Source organism: Salvia splendens, chromosome 9 (genome assembly GCF_004379255.2).
Source record: "Salvia splendens isolate huo1 chromosome 9, SspV2, whole genome shotgun sequence".
Classification (NCBI taxonomy): domain Eukaryota; kingdom Viridiplantae; phylum Streptophyta; class Magnoliopsida; order Lamiales; family Lamiaceae; genus Salvia; species Salvia splendens.
This window is the reverse complement of record NC_056040.1, coordinates 1,211,716-1,234,392: the sequence shown is the minus strand read 5'-3', so window position 1 is coordinate 1,234,392 and position 22,677 is coordinate 1,211,716. Positions and strand designations below refer to the sequence as shown.

At 36.8% G+C, this 22,677-nt stretch overlaps 3 protein-coding genes and 1 pseudogene across 6 annotated transcripts; 2 read left to right on the top strand and 2 right to left on the bottom strand.

Moving 5' to 3' along the window:
- Window positions 1-3,587: 3,587 nt before the first annotated feature.
- Window positions 3,588-5,258, bottom strand: LOC121747144 (acetylserotonin O-methyltransferase-like). Its single transcript, XM_042141139.1, has 2 exons — window positions 4,487-5,258; window positions 3,588-4,016 (listed from the first exon to the last, which is right to left on the bottom strand). Exons 1-2 carry the CDS (start codon window positions 5,216-5,218, stop codon window positions 3,720-3,722), a joined length of 1,029 nt encoding a protein of 342 aa, XP_041997073.1. The 5' UTR covers window positions 5,219-5,258; the 3' UTR covers window positions 3,588-3,719.
- Window positions 5,259-9,075: 3,817 nt separating this feature from the next.
- LOC121747599 lies at window positions 9,076-9,901 on the bottom strand (annotated as a pseudogene).
- A 3,411-nt stretch (window positions 9,902-13,312) lies between these two features.
- LOC121748866 (heterodimeric geranylgeranyl pyrophosphate synthase small subunit, chloroplastic-like) lies at window positions 13,313-15,700 on the top strand. Its single transcript, XM_042143419.1, has 2 exons — window positions 13,313-13,875; window positions 14,944-15,700. The coding sequence occupies exons 1-2, from the start codon at window positions 13,543-13,545 to the stop codon at window positions 15,604-15,606; spliced, it is 996 nt and encodes a 331-aa protein (XP_041999353.1). The 5' UTR covers window positions 13,313-13,542; the 3' UTR covers window positions 15,607-15,700.
- A 1,571-nt stretch (window positions 15,701-17,271) lies between these two features.
- LOC121749018 (serine/threonine-protein kinase STY46-like) lies at window positions 17,272-22,590 on the top strand. Of its 4 annotated transcripts, XM_042143626.1 has the most exons (17): window positions 17,273-17,512; window positions 17,584-17,783; window positions 18,325-18,439; window positions 19,120-19,184; window positions 19,361-19,480; window positions 19,595-19,649; window positions 19,865-19,975; window positions 20,214-20,264; window positions 20,494-20,669; window positions 20,749-20,856; window positions 20,941-21,014; window positions 21,093-21,268; window positions 21,365-21,466; window positions 21,605-21,685; window positions 21,770-21,823; window positions 22,076-22,208; window positions 22,336-22,590. In XM_042143626.1, exons 2-17 carry the CDS (start codon window positions 17,584-17,586, stop codon window positions 22,431-22,433), a joined length of 1,719 nt encoding a protein of 572 aa, XP_041999560.1. In that variant the 5' UTR covers window positions 17,273-17,512; the 3' UTR covers window positions 22,434-22,590. The 4 variants fall into 4 exon arrangements, with proteins under 4 accessions (XP_041999564.1, XP_041999562.1, XP_041999561.1 ...); XM_042143630.1 differs by having other exon boundaries at window positions 17,272-17,783; window positions 20,548-20,669; XM_042143628.1 differs by having other exon boundaries at window positions 17,272-17,783; window positions 20,749-20,844.
- Window positions 22,591-22,677: the final 87 nt, after the last annotated feature.

Sequence of the window (22,677 nt, the reverse complement as noted above, 5' to 3'; positions counted from 1 at the left end):
ACTAACCACCCTATTTTGATGTGGATGCATACTCTCGTCCCTCCGCCCTGAGGTATTCGCAGGGATTATCCCAAATTAGGGAGGATTTTCCGGATGAACCCAATCCGAAAGGAGGACGAGGCGGTGGAAGCTCCAGGGGTCGCGCATTCGACGTCGTAGAGGAAGAGGAGGAGGAGACCGAGGAGGAAGAAGATATAGGTCGTCATCCATACAACCGCCAGGACACAATGACCCTGTTCAACGCTTGGGTCAGCGTCTCGTATGATCCCATCGTCGGGAATCAACAAACCCGCAAGTGTTTTTGGGAAAGGGTCACCGACGCCTACAACGAGAACAAACCGACTCGGTCCCGCCGCCGCACTATGAAGATGCTCCGCAGTCATTTTGACAGGTTCGACAAAGATGTTAAAAAAAATTTTTTGCGGCATCTACAAGAATGAAGCGGCTCAATACCAAAGCGGAGCCAGTGGAGCCGACATTATGAGAGCGGCTATGCGAGTCTTTTTTAACGACAACGACAAAGAATTCAAACATGTCGATGTTTGGGAGGTTGTCAAAGACGTTGAAATGTGGGCCAGCGGTGTCCAGTCCAGCCAGGGCTCGAGCTCGAAGCGCACGAAGTACACGGCGGGTGGCCAATACTCGTCTAGTGAGGGCGGGTCAGTCAGCACCTCACAAGAGGTTGAGGGCACGACCACCGATGCAGGGGGCTCCTCCCGTGGGCGCCGTCGGCCGCGAGGGACCAAGGCGGCTAGAGGGAGGAGGGGCCGAGGCAAATCAAGCCGGGCGGGCTCGGGCTCGAACACCCTATTGTCCATGTACTTGACCGCCACGATGGCGGACACTTCCCGCATGATTCCTCCACAATATCAAGCCCATCTTGCCGGAATTGAGTATATGGCAAGATAAATTGGTATTCCGCCTTCAGGTAGCTTGAGTGCACCGCCACCGCCTTTAGGAAATGATTCGCCGGCGGAGTAGTTTTTATATATGTAATTTTTAATTTCTAGTATTTTAAATTATGTATTTTTTATTTATTTTTTTAGATTTTAATTATGTGTTTTTTTTTTGTTTTTTAGGATTTTAAATTGTAATTTTAATTTATTTAATGAAGTATGTTTTTATTAATTGAATTTGTTGGAAATAAAAATAAAAATGAAATTAAATGAATAGTTAAGGGAAGAGATGGTCAAGAGACGGTTAAGAGATTAAATGTTGCAGGCGTTGTCTCTTAATTAAGAGATGGGATGAAAAGTACACTGGAGCTCATAAATAGTAAAGAGATGAGACGGATAAGAGACAGCGTTGCGGATGGTTACCCTTCACCCTTATCGAGACAATAAACATTAAAAATTGATATTCCAAACTAAAAATTGATTGTAATCACATGCATAACCCCTCGTTAACCGAAATATTATATTTATACCCTTCGCCCTTATCGAGACAACAAATATTAAAAAATTGATATTCAAAACTAAAAATTGATTGTAATCACATGCATAACCCCTCGTTAACCGAAGTATTATATTTATACCCTTCGCCCTTATCGAGACAACAAATATTAAAAAATTGATAGTCAAAACTAAAAATTGATTGTAATCACATGCATAACCCCTCGTTAACCGAAGTTTTATATTTATACCATTCGCCCTTATCGAGACAACAAATATTAAAAAATTGATATTCAAAACTAAAAATTGATTGTAATCACATGCATAACCCCTCGTTAACTGAAGTATTATATTTATACCCTTCGCCCTTATCGAGACAACAAATATTAAAAAATTGATATTCAAAACTAAAAATTGATTGTAATCACATGCATAACCCCAATAATTGAGGTTGTACCGTATGTGAGGTTTACTTTACTCTCTCTACTTCATACTACACAAAATAGAGTTATATAAGGCAGAGAGAATGGTACTTCCATTTTTAGTAATGAGTTATTTTGGCTGGGATAAATCAAAATAAAATGTGGGTCATTGAAATCTTCAATGGGACAAAAGAGTACTAAATTGGGATAAGGTTTTTATGTTTCACAGATCTACGGCATCGAAGTTGATGATCATATATGCCCATACAAATGCCAACCTGGCAGAGGATCGATTGAGTACAATAAATGAGTATTCTTTATAACATACTACTAAGATTTAAGGATAATAATGTTTACTGAATTAATTGAAAAAAAATACTAAAATAAGATATGATAACTAAATGAATTGGTTTTTGATAAAATGAGAAAATAACTTGCTTATATTGAAACACTTCTAAAGGATACCTCAAAATGGCATATTTAATAGCGGACGAGTTGAATAATTATTTCTTAATTTATGGAGTGCAAGAAAAGGGCATTTTGTCTTTGTAGAGTTTTACTAAATAAATTAAGCTTGACGAGACAATAGTCACAATACTAAGTAACATATACTTCATGCATGACTCGTCGATAAAACTTTTCTACATTTTAACCATATCATATTATCCAGATCATTTTTAGTCAGTGTGGTAACATATATAAGTAACACACGTAAAATGGATTTATATTTTTTTCAATATAATACTAATAGAGTATAATATCAATAGTAGCGGTTCTTACCTTTTTTATGTATAAAAAATCTCTATTAAACAACTCCAAGCCAAGTTAATTAAGGTTCTTGGTATTCAAAAATTGAATAACGTTTGGTTGGAAGTGTACTTTGTTTTCAGCTTTCAACAAAAACTTTCTAAAAGCATCCACAATGGATGCCCGATCTGGCGCCCGATCGCCCGAGATCGAGTTCGGGCGTTGCAGGTGCCCGATACATCGGGTGCCTGATCGGGCGCCCATTGTAGAGACGTGCCCGAGCCCGATCTCGATGATTTTGTAATTTTTTATTATTTTTTAATTCTTTATTAAACCAATATAAATACCCTAAACACTCATTCACTTTTCACTCACTTTCTCTTTAGTGATCTAGTAATTTAGTTTTTTTAGTTAAGTATGATGTAGTTTTTTTTAATTAAGTAATGCAGTTGTTTTTTAAAAATTTGTGGGGTTTAATATAAATTATTTTAATATTTTTGTAATTAAAAACAAAAATAATAAATAATAATATTAAAAATTAAATGCAAATTGAGTTAAATAGATAGGGCGAACACTCAATTGTTAAGTGCCATTTTAAACGGTAAATATATCAAATTATTACTCCATCAATTAGTCCCAATATTTAGGAGACTGATTAGTGGGAAAAGCACTCTTATATGTATGTTTTACAACATGAAGGTGTAATTTTGAAGTTACACTTTGTGAGATCTTAATTACTCGTGCGTACTAAGTGATTACAATCTTACGCTTATAGACTTGATGATGGCTCGTTTCTATGGGTTCCTTATATTCAACCTTTAATTTCCTAATATATTCCCAAGATAACATTGTACTTTAAACTTGTGTGGATAAGACTTATCAAATTATATGTAAAAGAAAAATAAGAAAAGAAATACTCAAATTATTTATCACAAAAATCAACATTTTACAAATAATTTTAACACCTATTATTTATAGGCCGATAAACACTTAAAATGATTGATATATAATCACCATCATAACAAAATTATAGAACAAACCCAATACCAACTAAATTGCATTTTAAACTGTATTTGATCATCTCATACATCTCCTCACACAAACCAATAAACCAAGCATAGAAGTTCAAAATGCATTATTGTACAAAACAAATAGGAAATCAAGGACAAGCCACAATAATAGAGAAAATGGAGCCAATATGTTTGACAGTGTAGCTACTGAAACCAGCCCCTTTGATCACACAATCCCACTCTTCAACAGTCCTCTCCTTCCCTTTCTCAGTGTGGGCCATCATCACCATGTCCAGCGCCAGCTTAACGTCGCTGTACTTGTCTTCTTCTCCCTCCACGATCACCGCCTCCGCGATTATCACCTTCCCCGTCTCCTTTGGAACCGCTTCCCGGCATTTCGTCAGTATTTGCACACACTCGTCGTCGCTCCAGTCATGCAGCACCCACTGCATGTACGGATAGGATAAACGTAAATATAAATAGAGTAAGATTAGAAAGAGAATAAAATAAGAGAATGATAATTAACTATTTTTTTTGCAATCAAAGGATAGGAATCGAATAAAATGACCCACAATAAAAATGACTTTTCATTTAAAAATAACTAAATTAGTATTCCTTCAACCTTTTAAAAATACCAACTATTTTTTAATTTGGTCAGTTTCTAAAATTATGCACTTTTTAATTAAGAAAAGATTTTTCTGTCTTACTAAGGTGATACATATATATCTCTTTTATTTTCTAAATTGTGCATTAAAATCTGTCATTTTAAAAGTGGTTATTCTTAACTGACGGAGACTCGAAGAGAGTATGTACAGCCGTACAGGTAGAAAAATGTTTAAATAAAAACTTCTTAAAATAAAAAATAATGATTTTTTTTTAAATTAGACAAACTAAGATTATATATATGCTAATATACCATGATGAAAACAGCATCAGCCCTAGGGACATGTTTGAACATATCCCCAGCTACATGCTCCACACCTTGTCCCTGTTTAGCCGCAGAGACAACGTGGGGGAGATCGAAGTTGATCCCACGGATCCACGGGCACGCCTCCACAATACAACGGAGGGTCGTGCCGTCGCCTCCGCCAACGTCCACCAACGAACCGATCCCTTCAAACACCTCGCCATACCCCTCCACGATCTCGGACACAGCCCGCCTAGCGTGGCTCGCCATCCCATCGTTGAAAATCTTGCTCTGGGCCAGATTCTGGGACCCGAACTCCCAGATATCCTCCCTGTGCACGGCCTTGAAAGCCGAACCTCCATCCAAGGACACGTGCGTGCGCAGCCTGTGCCACGGGGCCAGCATCGCGGGGCTGGCCTCCATCAGCAGAAACGGAGCGATGCTTTTCGCTCCGTTTTTCAAAAGGAGGAGAGAGAGGGGGGTGTTGGAGTATTGATTTGTGGATTCGTTGAGCTCGAAGAAGCCGCGGTGGGTCAAGTACCGCATGATGCGGCCGAGGGCGGAGGACGAGCAGGCGACGGCGGAGGCGAGGTCGGGCAGAGACACGGCGCCGCCGTGGCTCTCGACGGCGTCGGCGATTTCGAGCTCGATTGCGCACTTCACTACGGCCATTGGTGTGAAGCCGAATACATACTGCCAGATCTCTACCTCAGCCTTCTCTTTGATTGTTTTAGCATCCATTTTATTGATTGGATAATTGAGGATGATGTATTTTTGAGGCGTACGCTTCTTTATATAAAAATCAATACTCCCCCGTCCAGTAGAAATAGGTCATTTGGTATAAGCACAGTTTTAATATATAATTAGTAAAAGTAAGACAGAACAAGAAAAAATAGTTGAAATTATGTAGTGAATAGTGGGGCACATAAATAATAAAGTAAAAGAGGAGAAAATGTTATCCTAAATAGATATGGACCATTTATATGTAACAGACAAAAAAGGAAACATGGTCTATTTCTATGTGACGGAGGGAGTATAATAATAACAATTAAAGTATACAGTATCAACTTAATTGGTTGCCTAATCAAATACATAATCCCAATAGTTGAGTTGTACGTGTAAAGCATTTCATATCCAATCATACTCCAAAAATAACTCTTGGTGTAGAAATTTTCTCCAACCATACACCAAACTCAAATCCATTTTTGGTGTTTTTTTTTGAAATAACACTAAATATGGTGTTACTGCAAAAAATTTCTGAGACAAAAACTCAAAAATTGTGTAAATTTTAAATTTGGTGTAAATGGTTGGAGTAAAACTACTTTTTTGTGTAACGTATACTAAAAATGGATTTAAATTTAGGGTAAATGGTTTGAGATAGCTACTAATAAATAAATAATCTAAGTTAACTCCTAATTCTATCTACTAAGGTGAATCTTCCTATTCTATCTCCAACATAAATTAAGGAATAAAATATTCACAGGACATCTAATAAGTCTCCTTATAACTAACCTAAATCATAGGAGATACACTTTAACTAACCTATAATTGAGATAGAATTAAACCTTAATTAATTTAACTAGACTTATCTACTCCTAAATAATAGTAATCCCCAACTTCTTCCTCTTGTTTCATCCAACTCCAGACTTCGGGCCAAGCTAGGTTTCTTCTTCTCAACTTCTTCCTCTTGTTTCATCCAACTCAAGACTTCGGGCCAAGCTAGGTTTCTTCTTCTCTTGCATAGCTTTGAGCCAAGCTAAGTTTCTTTTCTCTTGCATAGCTTCAGTTATGTGGCATCTTTATAAGATATCCGCGATTTCTCTCAATTTCTAATCCAATATGCAAATTAATTGGTTCTGTCAATCTAGCTATATGTTGTGTATTGTCGACAATTTCTACATAAGGTGGTAAGATGATATACAAGAAAAATAGAAGAAATAAAAAGAAATGCGGCCACATCCTAAATTTTTTATACTTACTACTACCAAGAAACTCATGATACCAGTCCCATTGTATTCCCATCAATTACTCGTCAATAAAAAAAATGTGTTAATTGAGCGAATTCTCTTAGTCCCGTAGTAGATATTGGTTGCCAAGACAAGAACGAAGTATATAATACTCCCTCCGTCCCGGACTACTTGCACTTATTTCCTTTCTGGGCGTCCCAAGTTATTTGCACTCTTTCCATTTTTAGTAAAAATTATCACCTACAGCCGCAATTGTTGACTTTGCTATATACTCATTCCTTAATCTCCGTGCCGAAAAAGAAATGTGCGAGTAGTCCGGGACGGAGGGAGTACTACTTTGATTAGCGACACATGCAACCTCAGTTATTGGGATTAAGTATTTGACCAGATAACAAGTCGATAATGTGTACTGTTCCCTTTGTGCTAACGAACCTGGAGTAAAAATTAAACTTTTTTAGACATATGTCTAGTCAATTAAAATATTATTTTCGCTTTTTTTTTCTAACTTTTTGCAAATGTGATTGGCGGGACACGCTACGAGACAATATGTTCTCTTTATTCTCAATTTCTCATCGCACGCACACACAGTGAACCACTAGGTAAACGGCTTGTTTATTCTTCGCTCAGCGACGTCGTGGAGTCAGCCACGGCTCCAAAAATGAAACTAAAGGAATTTTTTAGCACTAATTGGCTGGCGGTGGACTCGATCGATCCCTCCGACCTCACCATCTCCAACCATTTACACCAAACTTAAATCCATTTTTTAGTAAACGTCACACCAAAAAGTAGTATTACACCAAATTCAAAATTTACACCATTTTTGAGTTTGTCTCATAAAATTTTTGCAGTAACAACATATTTGGTGTTATTTCAAAAAAACATAAAAAATGGATTTTAGTTTGATGTATGGTTGGAAAAAATTTCTACACCAAAACTCATTTTTGGAGTATGACTAGAGATGGATATGTTAAGATTTTATTCTATTATTTGCCTATAAAAGGCGTGTAGTATACTAGAGTAGGGAGGAGGGTGGTGATTAATAAAGATTGAGTTTGTTTCTTGAGTTTTTTTTTACTCATGATTTTCCTATTCGAATCCTTGTAGCAAAGTGTTCGTTTTCAAATAGTTTATCGATTTATCGATTGATTTTCTGCCCTCAATCGTGGCATCATTCATTCCATATTCACCACCACATTTCACGTCGAATCTGTATTGTAAAGTTGTAGGAATGTCATGGCCGCAACGAGTTCTTGCAACTTTCATCCATATTCTGAAGCATGTTCGTGTTATAGATGTTACAAGTCCAGGAATGCCAAGTCGGAGCCCGTCTACAACAGTCATCTCGTGCCGTATGTTCGGCGAGAGGCTAATTCGTTCCGAGAGGTGTCGCGAGGTCTTGGCGAGCCAACGAGGCTCGCATCAATAACTTTTCAAGATCTGCATTTCATCGTAACATACATTTCTCACACAAAACACTAAAGCAAGCATATAAGTTCAAAATGCATTATTGTACAAACAAAATAGGAAATCAAGGACAAGCCACAATAATAGAGAAGATGGAGCCAATATGTTTGACAGTGTAGCTACTGAAACCAGCCCTTTTGATCACACAATCCCACTCTTCAAGAGTCCTCTCCTTCCCTTTCTCAGTGTGGGCCATCATCACCATGTCCAGCGCCAGCTTAACGTCGCTGTACTTGTCTTCTTCTCCCTCCACGATCACCGCCTCCGCGATTATCACCTTCCCCGTCTCCTTCGGAACCGCTTCCCGGCATTTCGTCAGTACATGCACGCACTCGTCATCGCTCCGGTCATGAGCACCCACTGCATGTACAAGATAAAGTTATGGTAAAAACTACTTTCTATTTTAGGAAACATTTTTTTCTTTATTAAGGTGGACCTTTTTTCCAATAACAATACTTTAATTACTTTTTCTTCCTATCGGTCTTTAACCTTTACTAATTTTATCTTGAAAATTGAGAACACTGTATATAGACTATAGCCGGTGCATTCTTAGAGCATCTCCAAGGGAGAGGGTAAATGTAGAGGTAAATAGAAATAACTACCATATTTACCTCTTCTTCATAAAATTTCATGCTCCAATGGAAAGGGTATTTGGGAAGGTATTTATACCTTCTTTCATTTTGAGAAGGTATCTTTACCTCTTCTTGATAGCAAAGGTAAAAAGTTAGTTATTTTGTTTGTCTTTTTAATTTACCTTCATTCCTTGGAGTCCATTACTTTTTAAGAAAATATAATAACTTATTGAGAATGTGAATGAGAAATATACGTTCTCAATATACATTTCTCCCTTGGAGATGCTCTTAGTGATATTAATTATGTATTCTGGAAAAAATGTAACTTTTGGTCCTCATGAGATTCGAACTCTAGTGTTGCACTCTTCCAATAAAAAAAATTGCATATAACATAGTAGTACTAGATATTAGCAATTGAAGTATTGAAAATGATTTTCGTTCTCATGATAATAATGTTTTTTCATTTAAACTTTTACTAATAAGTACTCTCTCCGACGTTTAAAATTAGAAAAATTTTAGAATGATACAGATTTAATGCATAGTTAATAAAGTACAAGAGAGATGGAAATAAATAAGTGATAGTGAAATACTTTTAGAAGGTTTCGTTTTGAAGGGACAGACCAAAATAGAAATAATTTCTATTTTTAAAGAACAGATCGAGTACTATATACATAAGATCAACGTAAGAATTATTTTTGTCGTGAAAAAACCAAAACGGAATGTATAAAATTATTGTATTCATAATAAAATGGCCCGCTCCCTTCAAACACCTCGCCGCACCGGTCTATGATCTCGGAAATGGCCCGCGTGGCGTGGCTCGCTATCCCATCGTCGAACAGCTTGCTCAGGGCCGGATTCTGGGACGCGTAGTCCCAGAAATCCTCCCCGTGCACGGCCTTGAAGGCCGAGCCCCCGCCGGGTGAGGCGCTGGCCCGCAGCCTGTGCCACAGGGCAGCATCGCGGGGCTGGCCTCCATCAGCAGAAACGGAGCGACTTCGCTCCGTTTCTTAGGAGGAGGCGGAGAGAGAGGGGAGTGTTGGAGTATTGATCCACTAAGAGCGCAACACTAGAGTTCGCATGATGGGTCAGGTACCGCATGATGCGGCCGAGGGCGGAGGGCGAGCAGCAGACGGCGGAGGCGAGGTCGGGGAGGGACACGGCGCCGCCGTGGCTCTCGATGGCGTCGGCTATTTCGAGCTCGATTGCGCACTTCACTACGGCCACTGGTGTGAAGCCGAATATGTATTGCCAGATTTCTACCTCGGCCTTCTCTTCTTTGATCGATTTAGCATCCATTTTGTCGATTGAGTTATTGAGGATGTGGATTTTGAGGTTTTGTGACGCTTCTTTGTACATGCGCAAGGCATTATATAGTGCTAACAAAGTACTCCATCCGACCCACTACGAAACGTTCTCTTTTTTAGATTGTCCCACTTAAAAGACACATTTCCTAAAATAGAAATAGTATTATTTCAACTTTATTTTTTGGTGAGAGAAGGCCGGCCACCCGCCACTGCCTGATTACTAAATTAGCGAGCATAAGAAATACGGCGTCTGTCATGCAATGTCCAAATACCAAGCCCTATGGCTAAAGTATGAACTCCTCTAAGAAAACTATAAGCGCCATAAAATTAATAAAACAATTAACCCTATGTAAACTTTCATATACAGGAAAACAAATGCTTCATTAGTTTCAATTTTGGAGCGGTCACCGACCCCACGTAGCCGCACGCCAATCACATTTGCGAAAAGTGAGGGAAAATTTTTTTTTAATTGTAATTAGCTGGACATGTGGTAACGAAATCATTAAATGTTAACCCAATTTCGTTGTACAGAGAAAATAGTTATAGTATAAAAATAGTTATAGTATACATTAACAACTTGTTATCCAATTTAATACACATAATCCTAATAATTGAGGTTGTACGCGTCGTTAATCAAAATATTATAACCTTCGTTCTTATCTTTTGCAACCAACCACTCCACTATACTTAAAATTTTGATATTCAAATTCACAAAACAAGAAACGAGGCAGAATAATTAAATGGGATAACCATTGATCTAGGGCATCGAAGTTGAAATTATATAAATTATATTTACTGAACTCATTAGAAAGAAATATAGTAAGAAAAATTAAAAGACTTTATTTTTAACAAAACAAGAAATAAACTCTCATTTATATAATTAGGACACTCCAGGAAAAAAAAAACTACTCGAACCCAAAACCTTTAGATTTAGTTGTTTGGGCATTACCATTTCATTACTAGGCTAGATCACACACAAATAATGACATTTTAATTTATATAACAAGGGATCAATAATCATGGCCATTAGAATGATGTGAAATAATTAATGACTTCTTTATTTATATGCAGGGGCGGACGTAGAAAAAATTGGCTTTAGGGGTTGGGCTCCACTATATATATACTTCCTATGTCCCATATAAATAAGTTATTTATGATTGACAAGGATTTTAACACGTAATTAATAAAGTAAGAGACCGAGAGAGAATAGTTGAAACTGTGTAATAGATAGTGGAACCTATAAATAATAAAGTAAAAGAGAAGGAGAAAAAAATTGTCAATCGCAATCCTAACAACTACTGTATAAAAAAATGCATATATATTTACAAACTAGTCCAAAATATATCTAATAAAAATAACAAAAAGACTATATCATTAACTAAAAAAATAAAACTCAACTTCAAAATAACCATTGTTATAATTGTTTTACAAGCTTGCAACTATTCTCTCAAAATTTTAAAAATAAGAGATGGAATATAAAATTAACAAGTTTAATAAATTATTTACCCCACAATTTGTGTAGAATTTGAAATTTAATTTCTAATGTCTCAAAAGGCTAAAACCCTCATTTTCACCGTTTTGTATGCCGTTGCTCTAAACCCTTAGCTTTTTTAAAATTGCAATATACAAGTAGAGAGTACTTAAATTTTATTAAGAAGACAAATTTAATTGAAAAAATAACGAAATTGATAGCACTTTATAAGTTTGAAGTCTCTTTTCAAAAAGTAAAATACGTGTCAAAGTTATTAATGTAGGTCAATTTGACTTTTTTTTATATTAGTTAATTTAATTTTAAGTTACTCATCTTCTTCCTCAATCCAATAGCGCTATTGTTATACATTTTCTCTGCAATTTTTCACTTTTTCAGCCCCTTACAATTTCGTTCCAAGAGAATTTGTTCTTCAGTGGCATTATTTGATAAGGGCTTAGCAATTTAATATTCGTGCATGATTTAAAATTACGACTTCTTTATTAATATAAAAAAAGGACAAATACTCATGGCTATTAGATTACAATTTAATATTCATGCATTATTTGTTGATAGAACTTTTCCATTATTTTAATCATATCATATTGTGTAGATCCTTTTCGGTCGGTGTAATACTAATAGTATTTTAATCAAGGCTGTTAGATGTCATTTTAAATTGTAGCACATTTATGAGAATGATTAGTGGGAATAGCAAAATATGGGATTAACAAAATAAAAGTAAACTAGTTTGAATTGTTCAACTCATATATACATTTGAGACAATGACACAGCTAATGAAATGTTAAGCATTCTTTGATCTGAGCTTGACTTAGGCTGTTAAGAATTTTTTAAAGGACTTTCATTTTAGGAATGTTATGTAATAGATTTATAGAGTATATTTGCTTGTTAGAATGCTAATGTTGTTATGAAATATTAATTCTTGATAGATAATTTATTGTTACTCCCTCCGTTCCATAGTAGTGGAGCATTTCTTTTCGGCACGAAGATTAAGAAAAATGTGTAATATATTAAATAAATATTGATCATTCAATTATAATGTTGTGCATTCACAACAATTATAACTAGACATAAAAAACAACTTATCATAGAAGTCAGAAGATCAAATTTTTAAAATTGAAACACAATAATTTAGAATCCAAAATAACAATTAAGCTATTTAAAATTAAATACTTGTGCATTTAATACTCTATAATCCCTAAAATAATATATAATTGAGAATTTCTCATCCACAAATAATTAGAAGCACGACTGTTTTCAATTCACCCCGATTCCAAGACAATAAGAGAGAGTCATAAAGTGTAAAACATTATTCTATTTTGCACTAGCTGCCAAAATCCCTAAATTATTTAATGAACTAAACTTTTACACATAAATTCCTAATCACTCACCTTTTCAACAAAGAACAAAGTGTATGATGAAAATTGAGGCGGCAAGTCACGGAAGAAGGCAAGAAACTGGAGTTGGAGAGCGGTAGTCGGCGGCGGAAGAAGGCAAGAAGCAGTCGGCGGTTTTCAATTGGGGATGGCAATAGGTTTGTTATTTTTGTTGTGTTCTGTAAAAAATGCTTTGAATTAAAATTGAGTTTTACCACTTTTTGATTTATTAAATGTATTGTATTTCTTTTCCAGTATTTATTGGAGGAATAGCCAAATATGGATTAGGGGAACATTAGTTTTTGGCCGCGTAGTTTTTGGAGTAGCCAAATAGGGGGACATTATACATATATTATTAATATAAACTCAAAATTTGTATTTAAATATATAATACTACTAAAAAAAAAATTTTGGGGTGCACTTGTACCCCCTTTGTCCCTACTCCCTCAGCCAATGCACCTCTTGGTCCATGATCTAACAAACTCATGATTAGAAAATTTCATTAATTTTTTTTTTTGTAGTAATCGTTATTTCTGCTGTATAACAATTTTGTGACAGATTCTTGATCTAACAAGTTGCATTATAATTCGGATTTTGAAGTTGTAATCGACTTCATGGTACGACAACATCATTCATATCTTTCGTGATTGAGGTTCAGTTCGATTATTCCTTCAAACGAGATTAATTTAAAGAAAAGAACTAAACGTGCAACCTATAGCCAATGAAGAGGCGCCGAGTCAGCAGCAGGCGCACAAGCTTCGGTTTCGTCAACCTTCTGATCTTCTTCACCATCTCTCACTCTAATCCCTCACTCAATCAAATTTCAGCCCCAGAGCCATAATCTAGACACAAAATCAGCTCAAATCCGCAGCATTTTAGCTGAAAATCACTAATCAATGGTTTTCTCTTCCGTAATTGCATCGACTCCCCACGTTTGCTTGCCGAAGATCGCCCGCCCCGCGCTCCGCCGCACGATTCGATGCTCCGCGGCGTCGGTTTCGCCGGGATTTGAACTCAAGACGTATTGGACGTCTCTAATTAGAGAAATCGATCAGAAGCTCGACGAGGCTATTCCGGTGAAGTACCCGCAGCAGATCTATGAATCGATGCGCTATTCGGTTTTGGCGAAGGGCGCTAAGAGAGCGCCGCCGGTTATGTGCGTCGCCGCCTGTGAGATTTTCGGCGGTAATCGCCTCGCCGCCTTCCCCACCGCCTGCGCTCTTGAGATGGTTTGTTTTCTGAATATTGATTGAAATTTACTGTTTTTTCTTTTGAATCTATTCTTCAATTGATTGCTCAAGTCTTTCTGTGCTCTCATATTCTGAATCAGCTGCAAGGCTACTCACTTGAAATCAATGCTCTAGTTTGAAATTTGTACAAATTGTGAAATAGTTGCATTTATATTGTTCTGATCTAGAAATCAATGCTGCTTAGTGATTATTGGGGCTTAAATCACATGTTAAGATTGTATAATGCTGAATATAAGTTGGCTATCAATGCCGTTGTGTATTCAATGCTCCTGCTTGGATTTTGATAGGTTTAGTCTAGACACATATGGAGATGTGAGGATAGGTACATGAAGGGCCTAAATCACTAGTTCCCCTGTCTTCGATCAGGGGAAAGCTTCAATCGAGCTGCCCTAAATCACAGAGACTTCGAAAACATGATAGTTTTGCTCTGTTTTAGCAGTAGAAAGGTTGGATTCAGTCTGTCCCAAGTGTTCAATTCGAATATTAGTTCCCCTGTCTTCAATCAGTGGCAAGCTTCAATCGAGCTGCCCTAAATCACAGAGACTGCAAATGGGAACATGATAGTTTTGCTTTGTTTTAGGAGTGGAGAGGTTGGATTCGGTCTATCCGAGGGTTTAGTCCAAGTAGTAGTTTCCCTGTTTTCGATCAGTGGCAAGCTTCAATCAAGCTTCAATCGATCAGTTTGAAGAGTTGTATTCCTCTTGAATTTTCTTTCATGTTGGCTCTTGAGATCTATTTTTCAGAATCTCCTTGCTAGATTATGTACTTATGTTATACTTATCTCAAGAGTGTTGATGATTTGCTTCAATGGTATAGTATAGTTCTAACCATGAATTCCACCGAATTTGTGAACTGAAAATCAAATATCTTTGAATCTTAAACTTAGGAATCTGCACAATTTCATTATGTATTGTATTTTTTCTGAGGTCAATGTTAACCTTAGTGTCTGGAATTTGTACGGTCGTTTTCATATGATCTAGTTTCAATACATTGGTTAATTTTGTTTATAATCTCTCATTCCTTGACGTGTGTGCCTCGGAACAATAGGTCCACGCTGCTTCACTGATACACGACGACTTGCCATGCATGGATGACGATCCATCAAGAAGAGGCAAGCCCTCCAACCACACAGTATTCGGTGAGGATATGGCAATATTAGCAGGGGATGCATTGTTCCCTCTTGGTTTCCAACATATTGTGTCCCATACCCCCACAGATCTCGTCCCTCAAAGCCGCCTCCTTCGGGTCATTGCTGAGATTGCAAGGGCAGTGGGGTCCACCGGCATGGCTGCAGGTCAGTTTCTCGACCTCGAGGGTAGGCCGAACGCAGTCGATCTAGTGCAAGAGAAGAAGTTTGGCGAAATGGGCCAGTGCTCTGCTGTTTGCGGCGGCCTGCTTGCCGGTGCCTCGGATGACGAGATCGAGCACCTGAGGAAATACGGCCGGGCTGTGGGTATTCTGTACGAGGTGGTGGATGACATCCGGGAAGCGAAACAGCAGTCGGGAGAGGAGGACGGAGGCAAGAGTAAGGGTAAGAGTTATGTGTCTGTGTATGGAGTTGAGAAAGCAATGGAGGTGGCTGAGGATCTGAGATCCCAAGCAAAGAAAGAGTTGGATAGGTTGGAGAAATATGGTGATAAGGTTATGCCTTTATATAGCTTTGTTGATTATGCTGCTGATAGGTATTTTGGGTTTGAAGAATTAGTTTAATCATACTTGTTTGTATTCAGTTTTAGAGAACTTACTCAAAACCTTATGGGAAATCTTGATGGATTAAACTCAATTGTGGAGTTTGTTTGTGTTATATATTTGCTATAATCAGGGCCAGTTTATTGCTATTCTATCGTTGATAAACTTGAAAAGTTGGATAAATGAGTGCATGAACCATGTTGTTGTGTTGTGGTTCATGCGCTCAATTAATTAATCGGTTCTTCCCATTTTATGATTTGTGATGTGCTAATTAGTACTAGTTTAGTCTTTTTGGTTGGTGTAAACAAGCCAACTTGGAAATATCTTTTATAAAATAAATCACTGAATTTATTTCAAAATAATAATGGATCTATAGGATCGGAGTACATTAAAATGACACATTCTCTTAAAGTGACACTGTGACACCACGTAGCATGCAATATTATAAACGCTATAGATTGCAGTTTAGCGTATTTGATATTGCAGACCGAGAAAATTTACCCTTGGGCGTTTTTTATGATTGCCACATGGCAGCTAATTATTCGTCCATGTATATAAATGATTGCCTAGAAATAATGGCATGATGTCACTTTAAAAGTGTTGTCATTTTAACACAAACCTGGATTAATATATTAATTTAGTATAAGACTATCTCATTATATGATCTGATAAAAAGTGTAAATGAGATAGTAAAATCAAATGAAATATTTTATAGGGGATATCTTTAAATGGGATATTTAATAGTGGATTAATAGAGTAATTAGCAGCAATAGTTAATAAATTAATAATCACATGCTATGATTTTTGGGACGCGTTTTCCACGTAGAGACTGAGTCATTGCAATTAAACACATAGCGTTTTCCACATCATACTGCCATTTGGTATGCCTTAACCACTAAATTTTTTCTAGTATTAGATTTATTTTGGTATGCCTTGACCCCTAAATTTTTTCTAGTATTAGATTCATTTGAACCTTATCCACAAAAGATTAGGAAGGATTTTTTCTAGTATTAGATTCATTTGAACCTTATCCACAAAAGATTAGGAAGGAGCCAATAATAAGATTGATCGACTTTAAAAATCCACGTCACTGTGATATCAATCCAACTTCACTCAAAATCATAGGAATTGAATTTAAATGCTGGTTTCCGAAATCACATGAATAAAGGCATTTCAACCGACGATTCTTTATTTGTCTTAAATATCTCATATTGCATTCAAGTTTTGGGATATCTATTAAATATTAATCATTTTCTATTTATAAATATCATTAACATTGATAAATATGTCCTTTTTCCACTCAAAATATTCTACACACAATATATTTATTATTAACAATTAGATACAATACACTATCATTTTATAAACACTCATGCATTAATCCCTGCATGATATTTTCTTCACATGATATATTTTTTTACTAACAATTGGACTATTCAATAAACACACTACCATTTCTATTAAAACGTGTACAATAATCCATTCATAATATTCTACTCACAATATATTTACAATTAAATTATTCATAATACTATCTTTTTCATTAAAATTCATGCAATAATTCGTGATACACTCTATCATTTTCATTAAAACTCGTGCAACATTCCATTTATGATATTTCTAAACACAATATATTCACAATTATATTATTCATATATACAATAAAATTCATGCAATATTTCATTAAATATATTTCTTGAAGAAAAAGGCAGTTAAAATTTTCCTAAGATTCTTCTTCACTGAAGAGGGAGAAAGAGAAACGGATATGGTGAAGAAATATACTTCAAATACCATAGCCAATCCATGAAATCATTTTCAGAGATATACTTTTCCATCAATTGGCAATAACAATGAAGTTCAATAATAATCCGAAGCTCACAGCCGTCTCAAATCGGCATCATCAGCTACTTACAAATCCGCATCCGTGGTAAAAATCTCACTCTACGTAAACTGCAGCTGCTGATTGCGGATTATTGCGAGCTAATTTTCGAGATTCAGATGGCGATGGAAGAAACAGGGAGCTGCGGAAGCAGTGGAAAGGATCAGAAACCGCCGTCGGCGAGTAACCGCTTACAGCAGAAGAAAACGGAGGTTTACAATGAGGTTTTGCAGCGGCTTAAGGAAATCGGACGTTCCGAAGCTCAGGAAATGGATTTCGATCATCAGCTTTGGGCGCATTTCAATCGCCTGCCGCACAGGTTACGATTACTTCCCCAATTGTTTGTTATCAGATGATTGATCTTCACTGGCTTTAATTGTTCTGAATTTTGGTCGTATTTTGTAAAAACTAAATGAAATGTTGGTATAGAATGAGATTGAAATGTCTAAAAGTTTAACTAATTCATGCATGTGTTTTTCTCATTATCGATGAGTGATTTGTTTGTTATAAGATCAGATGATTGATCTTCTCTAGCTTGTAAGTGTTCCTTATCATATTTCATGTAATTTGTGAATAGTAAATCAAATGTTGTTGTAGAATGAGAATGAAATGTATGGTTTTCTTACTGTCGATGAGTGATTTGTTTGTTAACAGATGGTTGATCTTCTCTAGCTTGTGAGTGTTCCTTATCACTGCTGAATTTTGTTCGTATTTGATGTAATTTGTGAAAACTAAATGAAATGTTGTTGTAGAATGGGATTGAATTGTGTGTGTTTCTTACTGTTGATGAGTGATTTCTATCATGATTGCGTTGAGATTGACTATTGAGCGTTTCGTGAATGTGATTAATGGTGTGGTAGGTATGGGATGGATGTGAGCTTGGAGAGGGCGGTTGATGTTCTCACACACAAGAGGCTGCTGCATCTGGCGCTTGATCCGGCTAATAGGCCATCTTTTGATGTTCGTCTAGTGCAGGTTCGTTCATCAATGTCAAGCCTAATCCGCCACAGTTTTTTTATGTCTATCTGATTTTGAATAATCTTGTGGGACATGGTATTTCTTGCACCCAAACTTCTTAGAAATTGGTCAGTTTCGGCCTCACATTCGTTGATGATCTGTCCAGAAAGTGATGTTTGTGATCTTATATTGGAAGCGGTAGTTGAGATCTTCATTTTTTATTAAGAAAGGGAGGATTATCTAGGATAGATCCATGAAACGAGGCCCCGGTACCTATCCTAGCACTGAAATTTTGGAAGAGTTTGTAGTAGATAAGAGTCGTAGTATTATCATGTAGATGGTAAATATTGAGAAGGCTGTAGAATCCAGCAGAGCTTGATTGGTGAATATCGGGATGATCAATAGTTTCTCATCTTTCTTGTGGGCTAAAGTTTATTGAAATTGTACATATTTGGCTGAAGTTATCTCCAAAAAGAATAATGAATCACTCCAAAATATGCTGTAAGGTTAGAAGCATGATACAGGTTCATGAAATACTACATGCTCATTCAAACTTCATAGGAATTTTGCCTTTTTTGCTCAACTAGATGTTGTCATGCTTGAGGAGGCATCTTATTTTGGTGTATATTATACTAGCATGCAGTTCTCTTATCTGGTTGGTATAATCTTAATGCTGGGTGTTATCTTGTTTTATACAGGTAATACCTGCCTCAGATGGAAGTTTAGGAGATTCAGCACATTTAAGTTCTCCGAGAAAGGGAAGGTATTACTTATGAGGTGTATTTTCTGTAATGTGCAATGTTCTTCACATTGTTATCACCTTTTCTTCGTTTTCGTCATTGTAGCCATTTGGGGATTTTATATAATCTGAATTTTCTATCCCCTCTTTGGTTTGATTCATTGGGATATTATGATATCTTACTACCATTGCGAATGCAGCATCCATCCACCACCTGCCTTTGGATCTTCTCTTAATCTTGAGGCACTTGCGCTTCAAGCGTGTGAATCAGAAATAGAAGATGCTGATATTGGTGCAGATGCCAATACAAAGTTAAGAAGGTAAGCTCTAAATAGATGTTCTTCCCCTGATCTTTTTGGTTTTTAACCTATCAGTACCTTGATCTGACAATTGTATTCTAGAGCTTAACCCTTCTCTTACAATTGGCAATGTAGGCCCATGCATGAGATTACTTTCTCAACAATTGATAGGCCGAAGCTCCTTAGTCAGGTAGCGAATGTTGCTTACTTATTCTGAAGCATGACTCCACAATATGATTTTCAAATTTTACAAAATCACAAGAACATCTGTTTGTATCCCTTTGTAAGTTAATTGAATCAAGCTTTAGCAATTCTGTGACACTTCTTGTAACTGCAGAGTTTTTTACTATACCTTAAAGGTGTGAATCATAGCTCTGTGACTGAACTAGAGTGGTGAACTTGCAGCTGACCTCTTTATTAGCAGAAGTTGGGCTCAACATTCAGGAAGCACACGCCTTTTCAACTGTCGATGGCTATTCTCTTGATGTTTTTGTTGTTGATGGTTGGCCATTTGAGGTACTCCATCTTCATTTTAATTCCCACCACTAGTAGAATTGTTATTTACTTTTAAAATCCAATCAAGCTCTACAGAAATACACATCATTCTTAAGTGGCATCACCTCATCATCATCATATCACTGAAGCTGAGAAGAATGGCTTATTTTAGGGCCTTTTAATACTTTGATATGCAATCTGCAGATCATCGCAGTTTGCCGGAGAGTTACTGACTAACCCTTATCTTTCTACTCATCAGGAGGTTGATCAACTTCGGGCTGCACTTGAAAAAGAAGTTCTAAAAACTGAGGTAAGATTCTTCTAAGCTTTGTGGTACAAATATTTTACTATTAGGATTTTCGGTACTGCCCATAATTCCTGACTTATTTGTATTGCATGTTCCTTCCTCGTCTGCATGATTGTTATGATCTATAAACTTTTTTTCACGAGATGGTATAAAGCACGAGAAATTTAAGTAGAACGTTATATAGTGAGACTTGATTTATGCTCTGTAAAGCTAAAATTATGTAATCGTGCAGAAAAGTTCATGGCCTCATCTAGAGTCTTTGCCTCTTCTCAATGAACATCAACAGATAAGGGTCAAATGTGAATATGATCAACTAACAATACCCAATGATGATACTGATGACTGGGAAATCGATCCTCAACTTCTGAAATTCGAGTCCAAAATAGCTTCAGGATCATATGGTGATTTGTAAGTATCATGGATGCCATTTTTATAATCTTAAGAATGCAGTTGAGCCTATGAGTCACTGTAGAAGCTCTATGTTCAGATACCGGGGTACTTACCGTAGTCAGGATGTCGCAATAAAGATACTCAAGGCTGAGCGCTTGAATTCAGAACTCCAGAAGGAATTTGCTCAAGAAGTGTATATACTGAGGTTTTTCAATATTAAGTAGCTTATTACTTAGGCTTGATATTTGTGCATTGTTTCAGAAGTATGATGTTTTTTTTGTATTAACAGAAAAATTCGTCACAAAAATGTGGTTCAATTTATAGGGGCATGCACCAGGCCTCCACACTTGTGCATCGTTACAGGTACGTGTAGGCATATGCATCTATTTCTTCTTTCCTCTGAGAATAAAGTTCGTCATACACATGTTCTTCTAACTGCAGAATTCATGTCTGGAGGGAGTGTTTACGAGTTTTTACACAAGCAAAGTGGTAGTTTCAAGCTTCCAGGATTACTTAAAGTTGCTATTAATGTTTCAATGGGAATGAAATTTTTGCATCAGAACAACATAATTCACAGGGACTTGAAGAGTGCAAATCTTTTGATGGACGAAAACAAAGTAGGTATTCTATCCCAACACGAACGATCTCAGTGTTGTTTAACTTGATATACATCACCGGAGTTGGAGCATTGAGATCGCGTAATGGCTGGTTAGTTTCAGGTGGTTAAAGTGGGCGATTTCGGAGTGGCAAGAGTGAAGGCGCAAACAGGTGTGATGACTGCTGAAACCGGGACATACCGGTGGATGGCCCCTGAGGTATATTCTCTTCCATATAACGAAAACAACAAATTTGGGATTTTCTTTTGCTTGGTGCAAAATGTGCATGGATGAGTCAGTGAAGAGATGGGACATGTCTGAGCTTATTAGTTAGTTCTTTTCCTGCGCTTTGTGTAGGTGATCGAGCATAAGCCGTACGATCACAAAGCCGACGTGTTCAGTTTCGGGGTGGTAGTGTGGGAACTACTCACAGGAAAAGTATTACTCTGCACTTTGTATATATCTTATACTTCAATTTGGCATGCTGAATATCTTCCTCATTTTCATATTCTGGCTTTGCAGCTTCCGTACGAGTATCTCACACCTTTACAAGCAGCTGTTGCTGTTGTCCAAAGGGTAATTGCCAACTGCTCTCTCGTTTATTACTCCCTTCGTCTACTACTAATAGTCCTGGCGGTAGACGACATGAGTTTTAATGCGAAATTAGTAAAATAGGAGAGAGATAGAGAAAAAAAGTGATTAAAGGGGTCTAATTTTGCGAACGAACGAAAATGGAAAATCGGGACTATTGACTGTGGACAGAGGGAGTATTGGTTATTTAGTTGTTACTTACGAAACAAACGTGTGGTGCTTCGTGACTGCATTTAGGGTCTCCGGCCAACTATTCCGACACATACAAATGCAAAGCTTGCTGAGCTACTTGAGAGATGTTGGCAGAGAGATCCAGCTTTAAGACCTGACTTCTCTGATATAACTCAAATCTTACAAAATTTTAAGAGAGGTATGTTTTTCTAACTAATAAGTTGGGGGTTTGAGTCATCAAATCGTCGTGAGTTAATAAGGAACCATTAATGATTTGTTTTTTTAAATATGCTTTATGAATCTCAAACTGGTTGGGTGTACAACAGGTTGGAGGGGATCGAGGCGGGCGAAAGGAGAAAGGTCCCGGATTCTTTTCTGCCCTGAGACGTGGTGGCCATCACTAGCCGATAAATTTAATTCGTAACTTAATACTCCCTCTGTTCTGTACAAGTTAGTGAAATAGTATAATTTTTTAATGGAATGTGAGTAGAATGAGTTGTAGAATATAAGATTTATCTATCAGAAATAGTGAAAGCAAATTGAGACTTTTTAAGTTATAATGACAAAAATATTTTTGTTCATGTACTCCAATTTTGGATTAGTTACCTCATAGTTCATTTGTGGTGTAGATCTCTTTCACTTCAATATATTACTCTCATTACAGCTGA